Here is a 19,416-nt window from a genome sequence, read left to right on the forward strand (position 1 = left end):
AGATAGATCACATACTGATAGATGCTAGGCACAAATTAGACCTTCTCAGTATGTGAAGCTTTAGTCATCCATTATAATCCAGAATTAGCCGTAGTCAGGGCAATGATATTAAATTCATCAAAATAAAACACAGGCATTCTAAAGACAACTGAAATCAAAATCTAGACATATTAATGAAGGCACTAAATAGATCTGGCATGCATGGCTTTTTGGTAGAATTTACTACAAGGTGGTTGAAATATACCAGTCATGAGATGGGAACGTCAATATAAGGACTAAATTTATTGACAAGCACAATACTGGAAGCACATCCATTCACAGACGCAGCTTGGAATGCACTGCTGCACTGCAGTTTTTGATCAAGCCACAGGTATTGCAGCCCTAGCTCACTAGAAGCGGTTGTAAGTATTGATACCCCACAACTCCATTGAAGAAATGAGAGAAGCCATTAAACTGCAGAAAATTAAGTGCTGGACAATTGACACAGAAGAAACTCATGGTTCAACACTGAGTGGAATACAGTTACCAAACAAAAATGCAAGGTTTAGGAGAGGACATTACAAAGAAATGTATAGGAAGGATAAAACAAGACTGTAAAGAGATATGGAGAACTGTTAAAAAATTGATTGTGAAAGAAAAGGGAAAGTGTGAATGTTAATGTTCAGCAAATGGAGTCACTGTGGAATCAAAATGGACTTAACACCACCTTTAATATTCATCAATCAAGAATAATAAAATTAGGAAGACAGTTATATGCTTGTTACTATGTATGGTGGATATGGAGGCATGAAAGATGATATTAATTGAAAATCCTGGAGGACAAATGTGTTACAACCAGTCAAAAGCAAAGTGAATAGACAGTGTCAGAGAGGATCTATAGAAAATGGAAACAGAAATTGGAACACTTTGTCAAAAAAAGGGGTAGCTGACAAAAACTGTGTAAGAGGCAAAGCTCCACAATGTGCAGTAAGTGATAGCTTTAAACTAAGTTTTGAGACAAAACAGGCAGCAGTTGCTGTCAGTAAGAATGTCACTGTAGTTTGTAGTCTGTTTGTTTGTAACCTGTCTCTCTCTCTCTCTCTCTCTCTCTCTCTCTCTCTCTCTCTCTCTCTCTCTCTCTCTCTGTGTGTGTGTGTGTGTGTGTGTGTGTGTGTGTGTGTGTGTGTGTGTGTGTGTGTGTAATAGTGCAGAAATCTGCAGAAGCAAAGGTTATGAAAACAACTGTACATCGAGGTAAGTGCAGAAAACACCAGAAAAGTTATTTGCTTCAGAGTATAAAAATAATGAACAAAAGTATAGATGAATGGAGATAGTCTCCACAGCTAATGAATAAAACAGAATTTCAGAATAATTAAAAATTGCAGAGTTCAGTAAATCCATATGAAAGAACTTAAAATGTTTTAAGTAAAAGTAATAAAACCTTTAAGTGGAAATTTTTATCATCGTAACCATTGAGTTCAGTAACTGTTACTTCTGGCAGCCGATATAATTTGTATGCCAACTCTGCTGCAGCCTCTTTATTTAAGTCAGGTCGTATCCTTTTTCCAGGCTCCAAGAATTCATTCATTCTTTGCTTCCTGCAAAAGAAAATAAATATGTTTCGTTGTCAAACAAAAAAGTGTTTCTCAAGCATGTAGAGCAAGAGCAGACAGTTTTCTTTGCTATAATCGATAGTATTAACAAACACTGTCAATATTCAAACATTGCATCAGCAAACTAGTCTACAAAACACAATCAGAGCTATTGTCACCTATTTGTAAAGCATTTATAGTTTTGTTGTGTTAGTAAAATTTCATCATGTTACATAAATCTCATCATGGAGGGTGGCCTTCGTACAGAGTGAGTCAGTGTTACCTGATGTTTTTGACTCTGTAGTAATAGGTGAGTCAGCGTAGTGGAGGGGCATGCTTGGGCTCATTGTTTTCCTCTGCAGCAGTAGACTAGTTTCAGTAGAGAGGTGGACTGTGCAACACCGAGTGCTCGTCATAGAAACGTTCTTTAAAACTGCAGAATCTGTGGCCACCCCTCAGAGGGAGTTCTGTCTCCAGTTCAGCATTAATGGTGCAGTTCCAGCCCACAATACCATTCTGCTGCGGGTTAAGAGCTTTCGTGAGACAGGTTCTGCATTGAAGGAAAAACCAGGAGGCAGCGCAAAGATGGCCATGCACTTGAAAATATTTAAGTTGGGCATCATGCAATTCCACAGAGCCCCAACCGATCTGCAAGATGACAGTCACAGTCTCTTGTGTTATCAAATTTATCCATTCAGTGCATTTTACACTGTCTAAATTTTGATCCCTTCAAAATTGTGATTGTTCAGAAGTTGAAACCTTGAGATTTTGTGATATGGAGACATTTTGCTGAAGTACTAAAAGATATGTTAGAGAAAGAACCTAGAATTATGATTTTAATATAAGATGAGGCTCATTATTACCTATGCCACAGAGTTAATAAACAAACAACCCTCAGCAAGTGCACCAGCACCCATGGCATTGTTAAAGGATTGCAGTGTGAGCTGTATTAGGGAAATTTGGTGTCATATGGCCTTATTTCATTGAAGAAAGTGGGAGAGTCATCACCATCAACTCTGAGTGTTATTTGGCCATGTTGTGTGAATTTATTATCCCAGAACTTCATCTCCATGGCATAAAACGTCAAAATGTTTGTTTTCAGCAAGATGGTGTGACAGCTCACACTTCCACTCTGTGCATGTCTGAAGTAAGGGAGTTGTTTCCTGGGAAAGTGATATCCAAGAGAGGACATGTTGACAGGCTGCTCCCTTCTTCAGGTCTTACTCCATGTGACTTTTTCTTGTGGGATTTCATCGAGAACAAAGTGTACATCAGAAGCCATGTACTGCAATTGAATTAAAGGATACCATTAAGCAAGAGGTTCATGCAATGCACTGTAACATGTTGGAGCAAGTGCTGACAAACTTTGCACAGAAGTTCGATGAGTGTGCTGAAAAAGAGGGCCAGTCTATAAAGGACATTATCTTTCACAAATACTTAATTTCTGTGAAAATTAACATATAGGATGGAAACTGTTATTCTTTGTGTATCTTTTGAAATAAAATAAGGTGCAACATCTTAAAATGTCACTGTGTACTATAACTTCAAGAACCATCAGACAATGCTGACTTGCCCTGTATATGTAGAATGAGGGAAGATTTTAATTATCACATCAAAAAAGAGTTACATTATTATTTTTTTGTTTGTTTTTAGGCACCTATCTGCAGTCTTAGTACACACTGAACTCCTGTTGTCACAGTGCTGCAGCGCATCATTAGAGCAGCAAAAACAAAATGATGCAGCCCATTTGTTTGGTGGAATATCATGCAGTACTTCATTTTCTGCTTATCCAGGGGAAGAGTGCTGCAGCAATTTGTGCTGAGCTTGTGGGAGTGAATGGCAACAATGTACCATTAGAAAACATGGTAGTTATGTTCCACAGACATTTCCAGCGTGGTCAAACAAAACTGCACGATGAAGAATAAAGTGGCAGACCATCTCTCTGTGAAAAACCAGAAAATGGAAGAAAAGGCCATGCACTGGTGCTTTAAGTCAGGCATATAACAATGGAGGTCATAGTGGAAAAATGAAAATCAGTTGTGGATAAGTTTTCAATGTATTGCATGGTGTTTTGAATGTGGCAGAGGTCACCACCTGCTAGGTTCCACTCCATGGGAACAACTCAGTTCATTCTTTACACAGCACAGTTATATATTCTGATTCTCTGAGTTATCAGATTTTGCCTCTTCCCATTAATCTCCTGACATTGCACCCAGTGATTTCTTTCTCTCTCCTGATATGAAGAAACTTCTGTGTGGCAGACACTTGCAGAATGACAAGATAATTTTCCAGGTGCAGAATTTTTCTGAAGATCCAAAACGTAAACTTCAAGAAACAAGGTTTCTGCTAAGTCATTCATTATCGGTCATTGATTGGTGCTGGGTGGTTGGTCAATTTGGGGGAGGAGACCAGACAGTGGGTCATCAGTCCCATCGGATAGGGAAGGATGGGAAAGGAAGTTGGTCATGCCCTTCCATAGGCACTATCCCAGCATTTGAACCTAAATTAGGATAGTTGGATGCAGGTTTGAACCATCATCCACCCTAATGTGATTCCAGTGGGCTAACCACTGTGCCACCTCTCTTGCAGAAAATATGTTGGATTAATGGGTGACTGTAGAGTGGGAATGACAGCATTGCCAAGTTTCATGAACACACTTTGATTTTTCAATATCATAATTACAACTTTATGACTGTCTATGGTACTAAGGAGCTGCTGCCTATCTGCTACTGAAGAGTTATTAACAACATGAGTCCATAGGATGAACATTGCCATGTAAAAATTTTTAGTAATGGGATCAAGATAATTGGATAAATCCAAGTGGTGTCTAATCCAACATATTTTAATTTAAGGGGATTCCTTTAACCTGACTATTTTTCACAGTTGACTGCTCATAACATTTGTGCCAGAATACAAAATATTCTCTACTCTGCAGATAATGTGGCAAAAATTACACAAAAATTATGTTTTTCATAGATTCCGGTCATGCAAACCACAATTTAACTGAAATTGATTTCTTCAGTGGGAGGAAAACGATAAATTGACAATCAGAGAAATACGGAGGCTGTCTGGAGAATTTTCACATGTATCCCTGTACAAGACGTTGGATTGTTGCTGTAGTGTTTGATGTTTCCTTCTATCTGTGTGAGGTGGTCTGAAAATGCAATGTAGCTGTGGGCACTGGCACTACATTCAACATGGACCAGATGACACTAAAAAATATTTTTGGTACATATTTCAAATAGTGTTGGACTGTCATGGGTGAAGCTATATCTTTGTGATGAAACAGAGTAGCATTACTCAATGATTGATCACTTACTCCTGGCCACGCAGTTGAGCAATTACAGCATTTTGTTGGTTTATAATGTTGTTTCCCTTGAAATGAAATGTTTCTTGATAGATATGGAATATCTTGCAATAGTCCCACTTTTACACTTCGATTAAGTGACGTGGTATGGCCTTACAGATATCTCAGATATCTGAATCTAGTGCCACAGATGTTAGTTAAAAGATCTTGGATAATTTTGGTACAGTTCATTTTCCTATGTTTTTATCAGTTGGGTGCTGCAACATTTCAGTGAAGAGATATTCTTCTAAGCAAAAGCTCAGTTTATTATGACAAATCATCATACCAAGTGTTTTATCTTGACTCTGGTATTCAAATGAGGGAAATTATGGTGATCTAATACAGTACAGGACGGCACAATTATACGGACTTTCAGGTTGCAGCCAGAGGACTGAGCAATGTGTGATGCTCTTGACATGCCAGTTTCCATAAATTACATTTCACTTGAACATGTTCTATTTGCTGAAAAGATCAGGTGGAGATCCTTCAGCTAATTTTATTTACGTGAGGCCATTGCATATTTTACAACTTTCTTTCATGTTTGAGCTACTATTCAGTATATGCTGACATGTATTTCCATTAGGCAAAGAAGATCTTTTCACATATGATTTTTTTTGAAGTTGCATGTGTGTACTTCTTTATGTGCTTCCAGTAGGATAGTGATTTGTTTGTGTGCTGCTGAACATCCATGTAAACATACAGATTCCATTTGAGTAAAACCATATGTAGAGTGTGATCTAATGAATTCGTATACCCTTGATTGATGATGTCGGGTATCTCAGATTGAATTCATAACAAGGTTCTCATAGAGGTGATTTTCCATTGTCTTTCTCTGACCTTTGAATTGCTTATCAGATGTTTAAATGTATTACACCAATGAGGTGATGAATGCGTATGCAAGGCAATGTGTTATGAATAAAAACTGAACTGATAGGAAGGCAGAACATGAAGTCTAACATTGGCACACACTTTAGGCTAACCATCTAAAATAGCACAAAGTGTGCTTCCAAAATTGGTTGTAACTTTCACTGACACACCACCAAGGGTATACAGTGTACTGCGTCTTACTATGTAAGACATTGTGGAGAGGCTTATAATTCAACACAGATGGGAGAACATGGTCTGATTGCCAAGAACTGTGCACTTACAACTCTCAATCACCTCATTGAAGAAAGATGCTGGTATATGTTCATTACACTCTTGCATTCATTAACTGAATTAGTGGACAAGTGCGTACATAAATTGATAACTGTTACCTAGCCTACAAATAAAATCTCAACAGATGAAATGTAATTCATTGGTTCTTGTGGATCCTGAATACCTCACCTCAGAGAGTCTATGTCCATTGGAATATAAGGAAATGCTTTGTTTAGCAGTTGCCTATTATGTCTTAGATTGATAACCACTTCAGTCAGCACATTTTGCTGCACTCAACTGGCTTCATTTTGCTGCCTTGAGCTACAGCTGTGATAGGATGCCAGTTGTATAAGCTGTGATTCCTCTGGCACAGCTTAAGAGGCCCAATTCTGTTACACCCTCTGCTGCACTTGGCCTTGTTGTTTCATCACTATCTGAGAATAAATAGCAGGCACTGACAGATAATGGTTCTCTGGGCATAATGTGAAGGCAGGTATGGACTGCACTGAATCAGGCAGGTAAAAATTGTGGAGGAAAATGAAGGCTTCAATACAGCTATCAGATTCAAATACACGTAGATTGTAGTAGTTATGAAGAGACTTGCACTGGTATCTGCATCAAACTAGTCTTTGCACTGAAGCCAACAACAACACAATGCCAAATTTGCATTTGAATCAACGTAACATACTTGAACTGTTGGAATGGAAGCTGATCATCCTGGGAAGTCTTAACTAGAGTAGAGAGTAAATAAGCTATTCATTCAGAGCTCTGATGCTAGACAGGGAATGAAAGACCTCAGGGAATCAGCTGGCAGTTCAGGAAGGAAGCCCAGCAGGCATTCAATATTTTTGCTGTTGTGTCTCATTCACAGGGCAGAGGAGCCTATACCAATGGTAATTGAGTGCGGCAGGTGCAGCTGACTCCATATCACATCTCATGTAGAGACCAAAAGCTCCTGCTGTCAGCATTCTTGGTGCATCCTGCATTCTATTAGATCCCTGGCTAAACAGGTGAAGACAATAAACCTTCCCTCTGAAACAGAAGCACAGCCCATGATTAGAAACATCATCCTAGAATTGACTATGTCTCTATTATTTACTCTTCATAGGCTCAGTGATGAGCACTTGGAGAGATGGATAGGTCACCTACACTAGGTATAGAGAAAAATATTCATTACAAGTCAAAAAGAGAAAATATTAATCTGATTTTAGTGAACAGCTAGAAGATCTATGCTAAGACACAAAAATTCAAGCTCCATATGAACAGTAACAATGCCTATGTAGTATCAGGAGCATAAAGGTTGCTGGACAGAAGTGAAAATCAATACCACCTTAAATAATGAAATAAATCCAGGGTTATTCATAAGTACCTCTGTGATTTCAGAAGCTGGCTACATGAAAACTACAAGACATATAGAAAATAAACTGACAGAAAAAAAATTGCAGCATCAAGGAATTGTGTGACATAAATAGGACTTGGTAGGTGTGTTTCCACATCTGGAAGATGAATATTAAAATTTCACTCCAGTTGCATAAGAGTGGCCCTAGTAGCACCACTATGAGGACGCAAATCAGGTTTGCTTTAAATACATGCTGTAATGCTTGTGAGCATTAGTTACCTTTGAGATTGGACATGGTCAGATGATGTTATTCAAGAATGCCATTAAGGTGACAAAGATGCCAGTATCTGCATCTCACTGAGTTTGGATGAGGTTGTGCAATAGGGCTACGAGAAGCTGGATGTGCCTTCTGTGATATTGCAGAAAGATTTGGCAGGATTGTAGCCACTGTACATGACTTCTGGCAGTAGTGGTCATGAGAATGTACAGTCCCAAGAAGACCAGGTTCCAGATAGTTATATGGCACTACCAAAATGGAAGACTATTGTGTTCCGCATATAGCACCGTTGCATCATACTGCATCTGCAGCAGCAAATCCAGCAGTAATTGGCACCAAAGTGAAACAATGAACTGTTACTACCTCAAGGCCAATTCTGAGCCAGATTCCCTTTAGTTTGAATTCCAGTGATCCCAAACCAATGTCATTTGTGACTTCAGTGATTTCAAACAAGAGGTTATTTAAGCAAGAGATCATTTAAACAAGCGCTGATTGGGGGACAGGATGGAAGTTTGTTATGTTTTCTGATGAAAGCTGCTCCTGCCTCTATGCCAGTGATGGCTTCGTGTTGGTTAGAAGGAGGCCAGTTGAGAGCCTGCAACTAACCTGTATGTGTGCTAGACACACTGGACCTACCCGTGGAGTTATTGTCTGGTGTGCAACGCCATATGACAGCAGGAGCACTCTTATGGTTATCCCATATACCCCTGACTGCAAACTTGCGCATCAATCTGATGATTCGACCTGCTGTGCTGCCATTCATGATCAACATTCCAGGGGTTATTTTCCAGCAGGATAATGCTCACCCATATATTGCTATTGTAATCCAATGTGCTCTACAGTGTGTCATATTTATTAGTGTTCTTGGCCCCCTATTATTCCTAATCTATACAAATGACATTGAAAGGCCCAACAGATCATCAAAAACTATGTTATTTGCAGATGATACAAACATAATTATAAGTGATGACAGAAAATCTTTATTCACTAATGCTGGAAAGGTTCTGAAGAGTGTGCAACAGTGGTCTTATGCTAATAAGTTAACACTCAATTTAAATAAAACAAATTACATGTGGTATGGTAAAGTAAATTACAAGGATGATCACCATTTATCATTGAGCGACCATGAAATAGAGAAAGTCTGGTCTACAAAATTTTTGGATATGTACATTGATCAGCATTTGAGCTGGAAAGACCATGTTACAGACATAACCAAAAAAATCAATTCAACATGTTTTGCACTGAGAATAATTTCTTGCAGTGCAGAGTGTACAAGATTAGTGTATATGGCTTATTTCAATTCTATTATATCCTATGGAATAACATTCTGGGGTGCAGCTAAATTTCACTTGAGAGATATTTTTAAATTACAGAAAAGAGCCATTAGAATTATTACACGCAGTTTTCCACAAACACACTGCAAGCCCTTGTTCATGCAGCTAAACATACTTCCAGAACATGTAAAAGTACAACACATTAATTCAATGTTTTAATTTTCAACATATTATATAATGTTAATGTAGTAACACTGTTCACGTTTACGTTGCACTTCACTTAGCGTAGACCAGGACTGTGTCCTAGGCATGCCCGATGTTAACTGACTGGGCACGGCCCGTGCTGCCTGAGTTGTTGTTGTTGTTGTTACGCTGGCAGAGGTCACGTCCGAATTCTCGCGTGCCCTCTGGTGAACGGGACTCTACTTGCGGCAACTACCGTCCATGACGCACCGTGCCGATGTGTGCCTCCTGTGATCTTTCCGGTGGCTACTGCAGTTAATTTTGTGTGTTTTAATTCAATGTTTTAATTTTCAACATAATCTTAATTTAGCATGTTTGATAGAAATTTGTAATATTCTGCTGTGCATATTCTGGGCAGTATTATGACAATCAATTCCTATATAATGTAAATGATGAAAAGGATGATAATAAATGAAGTGAAAAAATGAAATGACATATGTTGCCTTGGCCTGCTCAATTGCCAGATCTGTTTCCAATTGAGCACGTATGGGACATCATCAGACCACAAGTCCAGCATCATTCACAAACAGCATTAACTGTCCCTGGATTGACTAACTAAGCGTAACAGGGATGGAACTCCAACCCACAAACTGACACCTATGAAACACAATGTGTGAAAATTTGTGTGCTTGCAATCAGCATTCTGGCATATTTATTGAAATGAAGAAGTCAGTTAACATAGGAAATTTATTCCGGAGTATGATGGCATGGAATTTAGGTGAAAACAAACAAAGCTGGCTCAAATATTATAGTTGGTTGCATTCATAGACTACCTGCCTTAAGTGCTGAAGTGACAAAATGCTAGGGTACAAACTGGAAGAGTGTTACTTGAAAATTCTAGATGTTGGTATGGTACTGGAGGGGGGGGGGGGGGGGGAGGGGAGGATTTAAAGCTGTAGTCAGTTGGAAGTGATGGTATTTCTGTGATATAACTATAAGCATTTTATCCAAAAATTATCTTGTGTAGTTAATTGTAAAACTGGCTCACAAGTCTTGTGACCATTTCTGTCATGGAAAGTGCCTTCAAGATGTGATCACTGATCACCATTCATGACACTGTGACCTCTACTCTATGCCATAAGTAAAATCTGTGCATCAAGTAGTGCCACCACCTGAACTACTGCATGCTGTAAATGTGGTTGCCCTAGACCACAGATTCACTCTGTTTACTCATATCAGATATTACAAGGAAGCTATTCTTATTACAATTATTGCTACACAGTTGTTCACAAATTGGATATTAGTTCTCACTGGAATTTTTCATATATTATGTCAGCAACTCGGTTATTTCACAGTTATCAGTGTCAGTACACTTTATCAGTGCTACAAATATATTTTATCTTCTGTTCAATAAATTGTGTTGTTTAGAAACCACTACAACATTGAAACTTCCTGGCAGATTAAAACTGTGTGCCGGACCAAGACTCGAACTCGGGACCTTTGCCTTTCACGTGCAAGTGCTCTACCAACTGAGCTACCCAAGCATGACTCATGCCCCGTCCTCACAGCTTTACTTCTGCCAGTGCCTCGTCTCTGTTAAGTTTGGAAGGTAGGAGACGAGGTACTGGCAGAAGTAAAGCTGTGAGGACGGGGCATGAGTCATGTTTGGGTAGCTCAGTTGGTAGAGCACTTGCACGTGAAAGGCAAAGGTCCCGAGTTCGAGTCTCGGTCCGGCACACAGATTTAATCTGCCAGGAAGTTTCATATCAGCGCACACTCCACTATAGAGTGAAAACATTTCATTCTTCACTACAACATTGATTTGGTAGGACACATTCTGAGGCATCAAGGGATCACAAACTTAGCATTGGAGGGCAGTGTGGAGAGTAAAAATCGTAGAGGGAGACCAAGAGATGAATACACTATGCAGATTCAGAAGGATGTAGGTTTCAGTAAGTACTGGGAGATGATGAAGCTTGCACAGGATAGAGTAGCATGGAGAGCTGCATCAAATCAGTCTCAGGACTGAAGACCACAACAACAACAACAACAACAACAACAACATTGATGACAAGAGCACAAATCCATGTGGGCTACCCACAGTAGAAGCATTATTGCAACTGCTATAAAACCAAGACAAACTGATGAAACTCCTTCAACAACAAGTGGCTACACTCACTATAGTAATACTACATCATCCATCATCATCATCATCATCATCATCAACCAGTTCAATCATTAAGTGATGTGGCCTCTTCATGTCATGGATTCAGGTAGGCTTTCAGCAGTCGTCGCCAGGTGGAATGGTCTTGGGCAGTTCTCTGCCAGTTGCTACCAGCGATCTTCTTGATATCTTTGTCCCATCTGTCCAGTGGTCTTCCTCTAGGCCTTCAATGCTCTCTTGGACTCCACTCCAGTACTAACTTCGTCCATCTGCCATCTTTTCTTCTTGTGAAATGGCCAGCCCACTGACATTTCAAGGAGTCTACTGTCTCTAAGATGTCCTTAACCTCCATCACAGACTAAATGTCATCTGCCCTTTTCTTATTCTTTCTTGTATAGCCCAGCATTGATCTTTCCATGGGTCTCTGTGCTCTCCTAAGTTTCCCTTTTGTAAATGAGTTCAGTGTCCATGTCTCACAACTATACATTGCATTGCAAGAATGCATTGATCAAATACTGATTTCTTCAGATTTACTGGCATTTTTTATCTGAACACTGTTGAATTAGTCCCAAATGCTTGCCAGCCAAGCTTGATGCGCTGATAGATTTCTGGCCTTACATCACCCTTCATATTAATAACCTGGCCAAGGTAGATATATTCACTGACCTCTTCTAATGGACTGTCCTTGACTTTAACATCTCCAACTGGGACCCATTTGTTGGGCATTACATTTGGTTTGGAAAAGTTCATGATCAAGTCAACCAAATGACATTCCAATTCAAGATCTGTAACTCAGTTTTGGAGCTCTGTGAAGTCATTGGCCAGTAAGGCAATATCAGCAGCAAATCTGAAGTTGGTAAGCCTTCTTCCATTAATTCTAATTCCCTTACCTTCCCAGCTCAGCTTTGACATAGCCATTTCCAGTACAGCCAAGAAGAGTTTTGGGGGGATGGTGTCGCCTTGCTTGACACCTCTCATGATGTGGAATTCTTGAGTTGATTCAGAGATATTAACATAAGCTGAAGAAGTTTCGTAGATACTGCTGAGCACTTCAATGTATGCTGCTCTCACTCCTTGCTCACTCAAAGCCTGAAAAAATACGGGGTTTTTTAAGAGGAAGTTAAGTACTTAAGTCACGACCTTAGCAGAATGAGAATCAAGCTCATAGCAAAACACCTAAGAGTAGTTAGTGCACTGCACCTGACAGAACTACAGGCTCTTTTGGGCAAAATAAATTATTATGCCAAATGTATTCCAAATCATATCGACATAGTCTAGTCACAAGCACGTCACATTCATAAGGTCAGAAGTATGTGAAAAGACATTTCAAACATTAAAGGAGAAACTGAGATCAGCACCATACCCCACCATTTACACATCTGCAAGGATATTAATACTTACTATGGATGCCTTGCAGTATGACCTCAGAGCAGGGGTGGAACATAGGTATACAGAAAGATCAGAACAGTCAATCTCATTTGTGTCTAAAACATTAATGGCAGCTCCAAGGAACTGCTGCCAATTTGGGAAAGAGGCTTTAGTTATAACTTTTGCCAGCAAGAAACTCAAAACAAGATTTTGTTTAATCACTGACCACAAACTGCTTCTAGCATAGCTTTGTATCAAAGACTAACATTTCTGAAGAATATATCTCAATGATACGGCATTGGAATGTGTTCCTCAGCTCCTGCAAATATGAAAACTGTTACAAGCCTACAAGTAAGCAGACGAATTCTGACAAATCATGACTTCCAATGAGACAATGTATAATATATGATAAAGGTGAAATAGTCCAGATATGAACAATTATCTAGTGCTGGCACACATAATTGCTCTCATTTTTTTTTTTTTTTTTTTTTTGGTAGGGTTTAAGGGCGCTCAACTGCTGAGGTCATTAGCGCCCAGTCACTGGTGTTAGAGCACAAGGAACCTGCTAAAACTCAAGGGGATGGGGGGACATCAAAAGGACCTGACAAAGATGCAGATGAAATAAGTAAAAAGGTTAAATGTCTTTGGTCAAGCCAGTTAAAGTTATAAAACGCAGAAGACGAGCAGCTGCTCGAGCGTCATCAGCTAAAACATCCGGTAAGGTAGATGGCAGGGACAGGACAACACGAAATTGACTAAAACGGGGACACGACAATAAAACATGGCGCACCGTTAATGCCTGACCACAAGGGCACTGCGGGGCTGGGTCACCAGAGAGCAGGTAGCGGTGGCTAAACCGGCAATGCCCAATCCGCAACCTGGTCAGAAGGACCTCCTCGCGCCGAGATGGTCGGGAGGAAGTTGTCCAAGCAGTTGGGAGCGGTTTTACTGCCTGGAGCTTGTTTCCTTGGAGGGATGACCAAGCATCCCACCACAAGGACACAAGCCTCTTACATACATCCCCACAAACGTCAGATGACGGGACACAATGGGAGGCTGGCCGAGGCTGGAGGACTGCAGCCTTGGCTGCAGCATCCGCAGCCTCATTCCCAGGCACTCCTACATGTCCGGGGACCCACAGAAAGCTGACAGAACCGCCATTATCAGCGAAACAATGGAGGGACTGCTGTATTCGTTGAATCAAGGGATGGACCGGATAGGGAGCCCCAAGGCTCTGATGAGCACTGAGTGAGTCAGTGCAGAGGACATACGATGAATGGCGGTGGCGGCGGGCATACTGAATGGCCTGATGGAGAGCAAAAAGCTCGGCCGTAAAGCTGGAACATTGGTCAAGGAGCCGGTATTTAAAGGTGGCGGTCCCGACGACAAAGGCACAGCCGACACCATCGTCAGTTTTGGAGCCATCGGTGTAAATAAAGGTGTGACCAGCAAGTCGAGCACGAAGTTCGACAAACCGTGAGCAATACACTGCAGCCGGAGTACCCTCCTTCGGGAGTGAGCTGAGGTCGAGATAAATACGAACCGGAGCCTGGAGCCAAGGTGGTGTCGGGCTCTCACCCTCTCTGAAGGTGGTAGGGAGGGCAAAATCCAATTGTCGAAGCAGGCGACGGAAGCGGACTCCGGGGGGCAGCAGGGCAGACACATATAACCCGTACTGACGGTCGAGAGAATCGGCGAAGAAGGACTTGTAAGAGGGGTGTTCGGGCATAGACAACAGCCGGCAGGCATACCGACACAGCAGTATGTCGCGCCGGTAGGTCAACGGTAACTCGGCAGCTTCAGCGTAAAGACTCTCGACAGGACTAGTGTAGAAGGCTCCGGTCGCAAGACGTATCCCCCGATGGTGGATGGAGTTGAGCCGGCGTAAGAGGGATGGCCGAGCGGACGAGTAGACGAAGCTCCCATAATCCAGCTTCGATCGGACTATGGACCGATACAAGCGAAGCAGGACAGTGCGATCCGCTCCCCAAGATGAACCGCTAAGAACTCTGAGGACATTAAGGGAACGTGTACAACGGGCCGCCAAATAAGAGACATGTGGAGACCAACACAGTTTCCGGTCCAACGTGAGCCCTAGAAACTTAGTTGTGTCCACGAATGGGAGAACAACGGGACCGAGATGTAAGGATGGCGGAAGGAACGCTTTATATCGCCAAAAGTTGATACAAACCGTCTTCTCTTCAGAGAACCGGAAGCCATTTGCCACGCTCCATGAGTAGAGGCTGTCTAGACAACGCTGGAGGCAGCGCTCCAGGAGGCATGTTCTCTGGGCACTGCAGTAGATCGCGAAGTCATCGACAAAGAGAGAGCCTGAGACATTAGGTGGAATGCAATCCATAATTGGATTGATCGCGATGGCAAAAAGGGCTACGCTCAAGACGGAGCCCTGAGGCACTCCGTTCTCCTGGAGGAAGACGTCGGACAATACGGAACCCACACGTACCCTAAACTTTCGATCCGTTAAAAAGGAATCAATAAAAAGGGGCAGACGACCGCGTAGGCCCCACTTGTGCATAGTGCGGAGGATACCTCCTCTCCAACAGGTATCATAAGCCTTCTCCAAGTCGAAGAACACGGCTACCGTTTGGCGCCTTCGCAAAAAGTTGTTCATGATGAATGTCGACAAGGTCACAAGGTGGTCAACAGCGGAGCGGCGGCGACGAAAGCCGCATTGGACATTAGTAAGTAGTCGTCGAGAGTCAAGAAGCCAAACTAACCGAGCATTGACCATGCGCTCCATCACCTTACAGACACAGCTTGTAAGAGAAATGGGGCGGTAACTAGAAGGAAGGTGTCTATCCTTCCCGGGTTTGGGTATAGGAACAACAACGGCGTCACGCCAACGCATGGGGACCTGACCTTCGGTCCAGACGCGATTGTAGGTACGAAGAAGGAAGCTTTTGCCCGCCGGAGAAAGGTGTGCCAGCATCTGAACGTGAATGGCATCTGGCCCCGGAGCAGAGGACCGGGACAGTGCAAGCGCACGTTCGAGTTCCCGCATAGTAAAGGGGGCATTGTAAGTCTCCAGATTCAGCGAGTGGAAGGAAGGTCGCCGAGCCTCGTCTGCCTCTTTCCTGGGAAGGAAGGCAGGATGGTAATGGGCGGAGCTTGAAACCTCCGCGAAAAAGCGGCCAAAGGCGTTGGAGACAGCCACAGGATCAACAAGGACCTCAGTACCTGAGGTCAGGCCAGGTACTGAGGAGTGGGCCTTAATGCCCGACAGCCGGCGCAGGCTACCCCAAACAACGGAAGAGGGAGTAAAACTGGTAAAGGAGCTCGTGAAAGAGGCCCAGCAAGCTTTTTTGCTGTCTTTGATGACTCTACGGCATTGCGCTCGGAGTCGTTTGTATTCAATACAATTCGCCAACGTAGGATGGCGGCGAAAGGTGCGTAAAGCACGTCGTCGAGCACGGATAGCGTCCCTACAAGCCTCGTTCCACCAGGGGACGGAAACGCGACGTGAAGAAGAAGGAGTACGAGGTATGGAACGTTCGGCAGCATTGATAATAACAGCCGTGAGGTATTCGACCTGACTGTCACAACTGGAAAAATCGCGGTCCGGAAAGGTCGCCAGGGAGGAGTAAAGTCCCCAGTCAGCTTTCAGTATGTTCCAGCGCGAAGGACGTGGGGATGGGGTGTGGTGCAGGAGACGAACGACACAGGGGAAGTGGTCGCTCGAATAGGTGTCAGAAAGGACATACCACTCGAACCGACGGGCAAGAGTGGTAGAACAGATCGAGAGGTCCAAGTGGGAGTAGGTATGAGTAGAGTCCGAGAGGAAAGTCGGGGCGCCGGTATTGAGGCAGATAAGATTGAGATGGTTGAAGACATCCGCCAAGAGTGAGCCTCTTTGACAGGATGCAGGAGAGCCCCAAAGGGGATGATGGGCATTGAAGTCGCCAAACAATAAGAACGGCGGGGGAAGCTGATCGATCAGGTGCATCATGTCAGCCCGACTAACAGCAGATGACGGTGGAGTGTAGACGGTACAAACTGAAAAAGTAAAAGCAGAAAGAGTAATGCGGATAGCTATTGCTTGGAGTGGGGTGGTCAATGGGATGGGATGGTAATAGACATCGTCCCGAACGAGCAACATGACCCCACCATGAGCTGGGATACCGCCCACAGGGGCGAGGTCATACCGCTCCGAGGTATAGTGGGAAAAGGCAATACGGTCAGTCGGGCGCAACTTGGTTTCCTGGAGACCAAGGACGAGCGGACAGTGCAGGCGGAGGAGCAGTTGTAATTCCTCCCGATTAGATCGAATACCTCTTATGTTCCAATGAAACAACGCCATTGCTAGTCAAAAAGTTGGGGGAACGAGACGGGGAAGAGCTGGTCACCTCGATGGCCGCGGAGGGCCAGGTTGCGAGGCAACAACGCTACAACTGACGGCAGGCGGATCCGGTTCCATCGACTCGTCGCCAGCTGCGGCCGCTGTCCCTGATTGTGTAGGAGGGGCCGCATCATTTGCCGACAAAAGGCCGGCGGAACGCCTGGCAGCAGAGCGTCCCGGCGAAACTGAGGACGGCCGGGAGCAGCGACTCATGGATGAAGCGTCAGATGAAACGCGCCGGGGTGGAGAGGGGGATAGAGATTTCTTCTTGGAGGCCTTCTTGGAAGGCCGAGGAGGCACAGGGATGGTGGGCTGGACCCGAAGAAGGTCCTCATGCGCGGGGTCCGTTTTCGAACGCCGGACCTCGGAAGCTGGGGTCCGGAACGTTTCCCCGATGGACGCCTGAGAAGAGGATCGCTTCTCAGGTGGCGTGGGGGGAGGAGGAGGAGGAAGGGTGGCCCCTGGGGCAGGGGGGGTGGGGGCCGCGGGGGAGGAGGAGTTGGAAGGGAGGGATTTGGGAGGCGGAGGCAGAGCCCCCTGACGGGCAGAGGAGGCGGAAGGGGGACAGGATAGAGGTGAGGATACAGCGGAAGGAGTGGACACAACTGAGGCAAACGAAGTGGCCAGTGACACGGGATGAAGGCGGTCATACTTCTTCCTGGCCTCAGAATAAGAGAGCCGATCCAAAGTTTTGATTTCTTGTATCTTTTTCTCCTTCTGATAGGCGGGGCAGTCTGGGGACCTAGGCGAGTGGACGCCAGGACAATTAGGGCACCGAGGTGGTGGGGTGCAAGTATGTTCCTCATGAAGAGGACGTCCACAGTCGCCACAAAGGGGCTCAGCCTCACACCGGGACGACATGTGCCCAAAGCGCAAACACCTAAAACAGCGCATAGGAGGCGGGACGTAAGGTCGCACGTCGCACCGGTAGCACATCACCTTTACCTTCTCCGGGAGAACGTCCCCCTCGAAGGCGAGGATAAAGGCCCCGGTGTCGATGCGACGGTCTTTGGGGCCGCGCTGGACTCGCCGGACGAAATGCACGCCGCGACGCTCCAGGTTGGCCCTGAGCTCCTCATCAGATTGTAGCAGGAGGTCACGATGAAAAATAACCCCCTGCGTCCTATTTAGTGCCAGATGTGGGACAATGGAGACTGGGATGTCCCCTAGGCGGTCGCACGCCTGGAGTGCCGCCGATTGTGTGGCAGAGGTGGTCTTGATAAGAACGGACCCTGATCGCATCTTGCTGAGAGCCTCGATTTCCCCGAAGACGTCCTCAATGTGTTGAACAAAGAACATGGGCTTGGAGGTGGCGAACGTCCCCCCATCTGTTCGAGAACAGACCAAATAGCGGGGGAAGTACTTCGCCCCAAGCCGGCGGGCCTGTCCCTCCTCCCATGGAGTGGCCAAGGGGGAAAGGGCAGGAGAACCAGAACTAGAAACGGTACCTTTTCTTTTGGAAGACTCGGCCGCAGAACGACCTGATACGTGTTGACGTTTCATGTGCGAAACGTCCGCCCCGATACCACCCACTCCGACCAGGGGCTCTCCCCACGGGCGCCACCCAGCCGCAGCAAGGGCCACCTGGCAGGATGACCATTGCCGGGAGTCCTGATGCCCCAAGAAGACGGGCATCTACTCCTTGGCCAACGTGGGGAGGGTGCAGCTCAGGTATCGGCAGTACGATCCCTGTGTTGTCAGGGGGCTACAACCTAGAGGGTACATGACGACCCCACCACAACGGGCTGGCTACCGTGCTGGATTTCTGGTGCCATGGAAAGTCCATCATGATCGCTGGTGCAGATGGAGATGCACTATGGGCGTAACTTGGACAACCCATCAGGCGTTTAGGCCCAATTTGAGGAATAATGGGTATGGTGACAACGCCGGTGCAATGCTGAGTGCCAAGGTCTTAGTGCACTTATGACCAGTGGTACACCATGTAAGGTGTCCTTCCCCAAAAGGCTCGTACTTCTGTAGAATTTTGAAAAATGGAGGTCAAACCCCAAGGGGGACCATCACATTAAGGCCAAAACATTTGAGACTCCTTTTAGTCGCCTCTTACGACAGGCAGGAATACCGCGGGCCTATTCTTGCCCCCGAACCCGCAGGGGGGGTAATTGCTCTCAGCCTATGAGCATTGTTGAAACATTTTCAAAGGTGCCAAAGAACAGTCTTGCCACAGAAAACATCAGTGGACATCCAACTGTATATGCCTTATCACATGCAGCACCAGTGGTTGCTAATAGATGCTGTCCTCCTGCAGACTCCAAATAAGGAACAACATTGAGTTATCATAGTTTTCAGATCACAAATTATAACATTGCTCCAAAGTAGCCACTGTGGGAAGGTGAGAATGAAGAAGTTGGCCAGGCAACATTTAGATTGGTCTTGGCCTAC

General features: G+C 44.4%; 1 protein-coding gene across 3 annotated transcripts in view; it reads right to left on the minus strand.

Annotated features, from left to right (window-relative positions):
* Positions 1-19,416, minus strand: part of LOC126484563 (hydroxylysine kinase) — a 194,740-nt gene that overhangs the window by 74,704 nt on the left and 100,620 nt on the right. For all 3 annotated transcript variants that reach the window (XM_050108125.1, XM_050108126.1, XM_050108124.1), the window contains exon 2: positions 1,421-1,577. In XM_050108125.1, coding sequence (XP_049964082.1) covers positions 1,421-1,567 — 147 coding nt within the window. In that variant the 5' untranslated portion in view covers positions 1,568-1,577. The remainder of the gene's footprint in view (positions 1-1,420; positions 1,578-19,416) is intronic.

This window comes from Schistocerca serialis, chromosome 6 (assembly GCF_023864345.2).
Source record: "Schistocerca serialis cubense isolate TAMUIC-IGC-003099 chromosome 6, iqSchSeri2.2, whole genome shotgun sequence".
NCBI classification, from domain to species: Eukaryota; Metazoa; Arthropoda; class Insecta; order Orthoptera; family Acrididae; genus Schistocerca; species Schistocerca serialis.